The sequence below is a fragment of the Mus pahari genome, chromosome 1, assembly GCF_900095145.1.
Source record: "Mus pahari chromosome 1, PAHARI_EIJ_v1.1, whole genome shotgun sequence".
Taxonomy (NCBI): Eukaryota; Metazoa; Chordata; class Mammalia; order Rodentia; family Muridae; genus Mus; species Mus pahari.
The window spans coordinates 75,348,397-75,358,307 of record NC_034590.1 but is presented as its reverse complement, the minus strand read 5'-3'; the positions used below and the strand labels follow the sequence as shown (position 1 = coordinate 75,358,307).

The 9,911-nt window shown below is 37.8% G+C and overlaps 1 protein-coding gene across 1 annotated transcript; it reads right to left on the bottom strand.

Moving 5' to 3' along the window:
• Positions 1–1,930: 1,930 nt before the first annotated feature.
• On the bottom strand, positions 1,931–2,878 carry LOC110318186 (olfactory receptor 56A3). Its single transcript, XM_021193019.1, has one exon. It carries the CDS (start codon positions 2,876–2,878, stop codon positions 1,931–1,933), a length of 948 nt encoding a protein of 315 aa, XP_021048678.1.
• Positions 2,879–9,911: the final 7,033 nt, after the last annotated feature.

Here is a 9,911-nt window from a genome sequence, read left to right as displayed (position 1 = left end):
TACTGGAACAGTTTTACAGAGACAGGTTGCAGAGAGAACAAGCTAGACAAAGGTGAAGACAGAATGCACCAGAGAGCCAGAGAACGAGAACGAGCCAGAAGATTAGTATGAGGTCAAGCAGAACAATTTAGGCAGAGAAGCTGGATTAAATCAGTCAGCTTGGAAGAAACTAGAAGATTCCAGGTCTAGGCCTAGGGATAGTTAGAACAGAGAAAAGAAATGTTCTGGGCTCAGTCCAAGCCATGTACTCCTCTATCTAAAGAACTAAAAGCAACATTTACAGATGTAGATACACAAACACTCCTTAGGCTCATTTGAATTTTGATCTGTGAGTATTTGCAAATTCTTTCACTTCCTCTTTCAACTGTCACCGAGAAAACAACACAGGAGTTGTCTATACTTATGGTAAATAAGAAATATGGAGGAGGCTCTTCAGTGTGAATTAAGCCTGTTTCAGGAGGGCCAGTCATTTTGTAGACTTTCAGGACTCTACATGCATTCTGAAACGACTGATTTATTGCCTCATGCATCAGATAAGATCCTGAAACTGAATGACACTCCTTATTTGTTCAAAGCTGGACATGGTCTTTGTAGTTGTGCAAAGACTCGAACAGAGAGCTTGGAGCTCAAACAACTTAGGTTTTTAAATATTTTTTTTTCTTTCCTTTTTCAACTAACTTATTGCTTGCATGTAAAAGTAACTCTTTTTCTTTTTTTTTTTTTTTTTTTTTTTTTTTTTTTTTTTTGTTATTTCTAGAAGGAAAGAAAAGCAACCTCTCAAAATTCCTTGGATCCAGATTAACAATCTTTCAATATTCCTGAGATCTGGATTTGTTTGCATTTTGCTAAATATCATCTAACTTCTTCAGTAATTGTAAATTTCCATACATCTTTGTATTTCTAATCTCTAATAAGACTTCTGAATAAAAAAAAAGCTGGTTGAAAAAAGTTTTGCCCAACTAGTAATGGACTGTAATGTATTTATATTGTATTATGGAGTGTCTTCGGATATATCAACATACATAAACAGAACACTATACATAGGTCACAGGGTATTTGTGGATTGAAGAAAGGAAGTTCCAAGTGCAGCAGTAATGTGAAGTCATGAAGGAAGCAGCTTGAAGTGATGGCTCCTTCTCCTAAATCCAATAAAATGTACCATGCTACATGTCAGTTCTTCAAAGAGCTCTGGCTTGAGAGCTTTGGCTAATGACAAAGAAGCTTCACTTGAAAACACAGGAAGATGGCAGAAAGATGTCTGGGTGGACATAAGCAAAGCAGACTTGCTTTTGTCTCTAGCCCCTTTCCATCTTTCAGAGACGACCATTAAAATACTCTGCTTTGTTCGCCTCATTGCATAATTAGATTAATTTTATTGATGAAAATGAGCTTCAGTTGAGGTCACTAATGTCTACAGTCACAATAAAAATAAATGTGCAGAAATTATCAATGTAGGAGCAGCTGGGGGTTGTTTTTCTAGTATAGTGTTTACTCTTTCTGGATTCTCCTACTTCAAATAAAATAGAATATTTGTTACTAGAAAAAATTTAAAAGTCACAGAAATATGGGATGTTTTATTTGTTTGACGTTTTTTTTATTTTCAAGATAGGGTTTCATTCTGTAGCTCTGGCTGTCCTGGAAATCTCTTTGTAGACTAGGCCTACTTTGAACTCAGAGATCCACCTGTCTGTGCCTCCTAAATGCTGTGATTAAAGGTGTCACTACTCCTGGATGAGATAGGGAATTTGTATGTGTGTTTATTGTGGGTACTGAGTATTTTAGACGAAGGTGAAGCCAGGAATATTTTTTTAGAGTTAGTACTTACTTTCCTCATTAGAATGTTCTAAGTTAGTTTTTCAGCAATTTTTCTATCAATATAATAAACAATAAATTGCTGTGCACTAGGAATGTAGAGCTGCAGTTGGCCTGCTTACCACCCCTTCTTCAACAATTTCTTGATTCCTTGCTTGATCTCCTGAGTTCTCACCCCATAAACAATGGGATTAAGGGCAGCAGGGATGACATGGTGGAGGACATTGAGCAAGATTGGCACATCAGAAGAGACCTTCCTCTTAGCTACGTGTGTGAGGATAAAAACCAAAAGGATGGTACTAAAAAACAGGATAAGGATGAAGTGAGAGCCACATGTGCTCAGAGCTTTGGCTACAGCACCCTCTGCCTTGAGTCTCAGCACAGCTCTTAGAATAAGGGTATACGAGAGGAAGATGAGGATTAGATCCGATCCCAGCAAAGTCCAGCCTCCAGCAAACTGATAAAGACGGTTGACAGTGACGTCGTTACAAGAGAGTCTAGAGACAGACATGTTGGCACAGATGCAGTTCTCAATGACATTTCTCCCACAGTAATGGAGTCGTGCTGAGAGAATGGGGATGGGCAAAGGAATAAGGACATTCCTGACCAGAATGAATGTGGCCGCCTTGACTACAAATTGGTCAGTGATGATGGATGGATATCTCAGTGGGTGACAGATGGCTATATAGCGATCGAAGGCCATGATCATAAATGTGCAAGATTCCATAGCAAGAAAGCTGTTCATGATATACATCTGGAGGAAACAGGCAGAAAAGCCAATGGCCCTGAGATCAAACCAGAAGATGGCTAGTACCTTGGGGATGACAGTGAGGCAGAGTATGATGTCCAGCATGGAGAGGAGGCTGAGCAGGTAATACATGGGTTCATGCAGAGAGGCCTCCATCCGGATGGTGATCAGAAGAATAGCATTTGCCCCCATGGCTAGGAGGAAGAGAAGGCTGAGTGGCAGGGAGAGCCAGAGCTGCCAGCTGGGAGACCTAACAAAACAATTTAGGAGGAAGTCTGAAACTCCAGTAGAGATGGTGTCGTTCTCGTGTGCTGTCATATTTTGTCATATAGTCCTACAACTTTCTTTTAGCAAGCTGTAAAATTAGGATTTAGATAATTAGGTTCTAACTCTGAATATCTGAGGGTAGAGCAAGTGGCTTTAGTTATTTACAATTGTAGCAGGTTATCCAAGTCTACTGAACATATCTGCTTATGTCTGGTGCCTTGTTTCTGGGGCACTACTACAACTTTACCAGTGTAGAGCAAGCAAGTACTGAAGTAGCAGGATTTATCTGCACATTTGATTTTATCTTTGAAAGAATTAGTATTATCTTTACAGAAACTAAAACAGAGAAAAGCACTTAGGAAATTATTTTCACGTGCAGGTGAAAATGTACATTTTTTCATATGTTTTCCACCTATTTTCTTTGAAATATTCACACAAACTATCATTCAACTTAATGACTATAGGGTAGCAAAACAATGTGCAGAGATTGGCACAAAAAGGACTCAAATGAGTGTCTCTAGTTTCCATAGCATTCTAGCCTTTCGAATGTATTTACTTTGCTTTAATTATATATTTTTATCTAATCTACAATGAAAATAGTGAGTCCCTTTGTCTCAAAAAATCATTTTTATTTGGTAAGGGTGTACCTTAGGACATAGTTGGTTTCTGCTCTATTAACTCATCAAGCTTTTAGAAGTCTTAACTTCTGGACCAAAGGAGAGTAAATAACTACAATACCAGGAGAGCAATGGGTGTGAGTAAACAAGATGAAGGGTCACCTGTTCTGACTGCAGTGGTGTGGGGGGATGACAAAGTTCACTTGTTAAAGCCTTCCTCCCTGCTCATGCTCATTTCTGCCTTGAATGGTGCAGGTACATATTTCCACCCTCCTTACTGCTGTAAATCTCTTCTCATTTAGGATTTGCCCGTAGAATTCTTTTAGCCTCTAAGGTCACAAAATTGAAAACGAAAGTATCTTCACTTGTGTTTGCTCAGTGGGATTTTTAGTGCTAAGAAAGGAGTGAGCCACTATAAGAATGGGCACACAGAGTGAGATGGTGGCACAGGGGTGAGTATAGCTGCTTTCCAAGAAAGAGCACAGATTACTTGGAGAGGGCTAAAAAATCTCACACTGGGGAGAAGTGGGAGAAAAAAATGTAAATAATATGAAACAGTGCCTTCACAGACATCTAATATTTTAGTGTGCATCCTCCTGCCCCTGGACCGTGAGCAACCTCAAAGAGCATTGTAGCTTAGCAAGGTGTGGTATTCCAGAATCTTTCAGGTCATCTCACTGTACAAGTCTGTCTAGGATACAGCAGTGTCGGAAAAAGTGTAAGTGATTCTATGATAATGGAAACTTAATACAGGGCTAGGTACAGTGATGCACATCTGTAGCTCTAACACTTGGGAGGTTGAGGGAGGAAGGGTTTCCCAGTTCAAGGTAAGCCTGGGCTAGCGATAGAGACACCCTCATAAACAAAGCAGAAGGCTTAAATTATTATGAGAATGCTAGGGTGGTGATGTGGGTGTGGGTGGGGGGATGGGGAGCACCCTCATAGAGGCAGGGGGAGGAATTAGGAGCGTTGTGGAGGGGCAACTGGGAAGGGGGGGGAGTACATTTAAAATGTAAATAAATAAAATATCCAATAAAAAATTAAATTGAATGTGTTAGGGAAAAATAGGCCAGAGGTTGGGGTACAGTACAATCAATGTTGTAGTGAATCTGGAGAGCTCTATGATATTTTCACACTGATCAAATCCTTTGGTCAAGAGGTTCCTGGTGTATCTTTGTGTCTAGTGATGCCTCTTCTACTCCCAAAATGCAGTACATGGCTACCTCCCAGACTATCTCTATAGCAATGATAGCAGCTCAGTGGAGGCTGGATGGGCCTCCCTTCACTGGGCCCCTCTGCTCACTCCTCCTGACCATCCTTTTTTTCAGGCAAGTCTGCCAAAAAAGAATTCACTAACAAGGTATATAGGTGAACGAAGAAAAAAAATTAAATCTCCCATTTTTAAAACCTTGCTAATAAAATTGAGTGTATTAGTAATAATATATTAGTAATAAGTATATCACTAACAAAATTAATCTAATAGTTTCACTCCTGTGTCACAATATACTGGTTGAAGAAAGGTTAGGTAAGTTGACCACTTTAATAATTTATCTTTTACCTGGACAAGAGACAGTATCTTTCCTGTAGTAGGCATAAAAAGGTAGGCATAAAAATGTGGGAGAACTAAAGTCTAAATTTCTTTAGATCCAAAGGCAGTAGAAATATCTATGCACCTATCTCCTATGGTATCAAGGTGACAAATATATAAACATGCATACATACATGTATGTCAATATATGAATACATCTATCTATCTATCTATCTATCTATCTATCTATCTATCTATCTATCTATCTACCTCATCTATAATCTGCCTCTATCATTTATCACCAGTCTGTATATTGTTTCTGTCATCCATTTTCTATGTATTTATGTATGTATGTATGTATGCATCTATCTATCATCTATCTATCTATCTATCTATCTATCTATCTATCTATCTATCATCTATTAGTCTATACCATCTATCTATCAACTTGCCTTTCTACTTATCTGAGTTTTTCTATGATGCCTTGCCTCAATCTTAAGAATAGTTTACTAGGATTTGGACTCCTCCTGTCCATTTTGCTGTTCATAATGCTTAATTTCATCCCTCATCCACTTTTTCTACTGGTTTTAATTGTTTTTTTGTTGGTTTTATGGGCTAAACCTAAAAGTTTGACTAAAAGTTCCAAAAGTATTTTCACAGCTATAATCTCATGACCTTACATTTTATAACTCGATACCTGTAACCTCAGTTTCATCTCAGCTTCTCTTTTTCATCAGTTCTGAACTGTGCTTAATATGCTTAAATAACCTATAGAAGGTACCTCGTAGTCTGAGTTTGTAACTAAGGAGCTTTCCCTGTGATGTGGGCATTATAAACTCCACCTGTTAATTTTCTATTTCAAAGCATCTATTTGTGAATTTTATGTATAATCAAGTTCCTGCTATGTCCATAATTTGTGACAATTGACCTATCCCCATTGGCTTTTCTTTTATCCACAACACATACAACTTCAATCTAATGAAAAATATTCTTATTATCACTATATTCATCTTTAAGATTTTACATTTACTGATTTCTCATTTTCTGACTAATTTCTTGGAAAATTTTACACTTATGAAGTGTAGCCCCTGATCTCACCTTGAGGTACTTACCCCTCCACCTCATGGAGTCATGAAGTGTTCCTGAAAAGAATGAAGGGATTTCATATTGAAAACAGGAAGAATTTGGAGTTTTCATCTGGAGGCTCCCATCAAATAGAGGGTCTTGTGACTGAATCATGGAGGTTGATCAAAGAGCCTAGAGGGAGAAGTATGCTTTATGCCTCACAGAGCTTAAATGTGACTATTTTCATTATTAGATAAAATGTCTGGATTACATATGATCATTTTATATCTTTCCCTCTCATTCATGCTTCCATTTTCCCCTCCCTCTACCTTCTCTGCACTGTATTGTTAGAATTCCCACTCAATAAATATAGGCTTGCATACACATACTAAGAAGTTAAGCACTCAGAACACATCTGATGTTAATCTTTGTTTGCAACTAGAGCTTGCCAGTGACAACATTAAGGCTGACACTGGCTCCCAATGTCTCTGGTTCTAGCTAGAGGCACGTTGAGGAATCCTAGGAAGTTTTAAGTCCAAAACTAAAAAATGACCTTGCAGCCAGAGTCTCTCTCTAGGCTGACAAGACCACGGATCAGCACTAGAGAAACACTGCTCTAAGAAGTGACAGTATCACACTTTTCCCCTGGCTTCTTGAAGTTCAGAAAGGGAGGGAGGGAGAGAGAGAGAGAGAGAGAGAGAGAGAGAGAGAGAGAGAGAGAGATCAGAAGCCAGTTTCTCACATTTGTTTCTTTCCAAACAGATGATCTCTACTCTCCCAAAAGCGCTGACTCAGCAAAAGAAATCGCAGGTACACAGGTCGGTCTCTGATCTTCTGGTAAGCCCTAGAGTCTAGACACCCTTTGGTGCCCTCTCCTCAGAATCACTTACCAAGAACTTGAAGCATGGGTTCTGGATCCATGGATGCTAGAGTTCTGGCTAGTTTCAGAAGTAGTTATACAGCCAGAGCCTCAGGGACCTTACCCACTGCAATGTTTTCAATTTATCTTCTTTCTAGCTCAAGAGGTCCCTCTGGGAGAGATGAGCAGTCAGTCAGGAAAAGAGGTAATCCATCCTTACATTGGCTGTCTGTCCTACAGGGATTAAGTCCATCTCCTGGGTGAAGGGCTTGTAACACACATCTGTGTGTGCTCAGGACTAGGTGCACATGCTCACTTGGTGCCTTCCATGGAGTCCACAAACTCAGTTTGTATGTGTTTCCTGCATATGCCTATCATATAGGTAGACTGCCTAAAACTGCATGACTCAAAGTTAAACTACCACAACTCTTTTCATGGAGCTGTTATCAAAAAATGTAAGAGAAATAGTAAAAAGAAAAAAAAAACTCACTAAGCTTCTCATTACTCAATGGAAATGTTTTAAGTTAATGAAATAAAAGGTTATGCTTTTCTTTATTCATTGCTTAATATGCCCTGAACTCCATTTGTCATTTCAGACACCATACTTCTCACCTATGGAAAGTAACCTTAAGTCTTGCAAATATTGTCTATATCTTAATTCTTTTGAATATATAGAATGAAATTCCAGCAATAATCTCAACCTTTGTATCCTCTAACTCTAACATCATTGCTAATTTCAACTAACCAGTTACTTTTCTCATTCTATTTTGGGTTATATTTTGCAATTATTTCTATATCTGGTAAATTTTGTTGTTATATTAAACTATTATTTGGGACAGAATTTCTCTATATAGCCCTGGCTGTCCTAGAACTTGTTCTGTAGACCAGATTGACATCTGAGATGAGCCTCCCTGTGCCTCCCAAGTGCAGGGATTTAAGGCTTGTGCCACCACTTCCCCATTCACATCAGAAATTTTGGAATGTTGCTTTTTTGGTCACAAAATCTTATAAATGTCATTTTTATAAGCATTCGTAGGATTAATTATGAAATGCTAATGAATTATTTGAGAATAATTTGCTTTTAGGGTATTAGGGTATAATCTTTGTTCTTAAGATTTGTTATGAAAGATCCAGAACAATTCTTAATCTATGACTACTTTTGATTTATTATTGAGTAAAGCCTCTTTGAATGCCTCCCAAGTACCCAGAGAATTGTCTTCCTTTCAGACTGTAGTGGATAACTACTAGAACTGCTTAATCTTAGCCATAATGCTTGACTACCTCCCTATCTTCTCATAGCGCATGCAATTTCAGTATATAATATATTCACTGGAGGTAGATTCTCTATAAACTTTCAAACTTCTTTCTCCACTTACTCCTTTCTCTTCCAAAGCTCTGGTTTATCAAATGTAGTAGTTTTAATTTTTCTAAACATTTAAGTACCCTCCTCAACTCAGAGACACCACTGATGAGCTCCTCCTGCAATTCTGTCTTCCTCCATGTTTACCAGACTGAGAACTCTTTCACAGTAGCATATCTATCTCTATGGCTTCTCTCATTTGCTATCCATATTTTATATTTTCTGTATTTCACAGGTGCCTTCAAACTCATTGCATAATATATTCCATGCATATAGATTGCCATGGTTGGACTTCAGACTTGAGTCTCACCTGTTTCTTCTTGACTGGACCCTGAAGCCTATGAGCAGATTAGACTTCAACCTTACCCTCCTTCAGAATTTGATGTAGCTTGCCTTGAGGAATGACCACCAAGGTAGCATGGTATAAAGGATTCAATATCTTTTATGATCTCCTTATAACAAATATAAGATTTCTCTTAGTTTTATTTGAGAAATAAAAGTCCTTGAATCCATGGTCATTAGCTAGTAATAATTTTATTCTTGGGAGTGAAGTAGTTTATATTATTTTAAATATTGTAATCAAGGAGACCCAGTGGAAACAAGGTAAATTATGCACTGAGAGAAATAATGAATGGCAAGGCATGGAAGAATAAAATGAAGGAGGAGGTATAGATAGTGGTTGGAGGAGGGGCCAAATATATCAGACTGTGTATAGTCCTTCCAGTCATTGTTAGCATTTCTTTTTATTATGAGTGAATTGTGAAGCTATGCATAGTAGAGATATAACTCACCTGACATGGTTTGATGTTCTGGTTCCAATATATGTTCCAGAATATGTTCCAATATAGTCATGTTAGACTGCACTACAGAAAAAATAAAAGGAGCTAAAGCAGAAAGCTTCATTCATCTCCCCTTAGGTCATTTCATTCATCCAAATGGAGACGAGGTGGCTTCAGCTTGTATAGAGGTGACAGCAAAACAAAACCAGAAGACAATAAAGGTAGGATTCCAAGGCCAAGAAGATATGCTGGAAGGGCAGCTTTCATTGTAAGGGAACTTGGGAGACACAGTAATTTTAAAACTTGTCCTTATGAGAAAGCAAGTGTGGAGTTTCATTAGCTAGGACAGGGAAGCTCTTGGGAATCACCCTTTTCCAAAAAGGAGCAAAAGGCTTTCATGCATCTTTGCTCTGGTCCATGGTCATATAGTTTTCTGGCATATTCTTCTGCATCATTCAATTTATCTATACCACTCTCTGTGGTTAGTCTTTGGTACTTTCTAGAGAATCAATACTCCTTTATCTTAGGACTTCCAACATCTCCTATGTGTTTTAATCTAATCTTAATGCATTGTAATATACGTGATTTTGCATTAGCAAAATCTAGTTTCTGCATTAGCCACTAGACTATGTTTTCCTTAGAGTTTCATTTTGAATAATATAGTGATCATAAAATGACTTTCAGTAAATATTTTTGACTTCTTGAAGGGATGTGTTGATTTACATGTGAATTAAATATTTTAAAAGTTATTTTAATATTACATTTATTCTCCCAAAATGATCATACTGTTTCCATCATCCATCTTTCTTTCTTTCTTTCTTTCCTTCTTTCTTTCTTTCTTTCTTTCTTTCTTTCTTTCTTTCTTTCTTTCTTTCT

What these genes read in the sequence shown, in the direction of transcription:
- LOC110318186 (XM_021193019.1), bottom strand. Translation starts at nt 2,878, where the DNA reads ATGACAGCACACGAGAACGACACCATCTCTACTGGAGTTTCAGACTTC.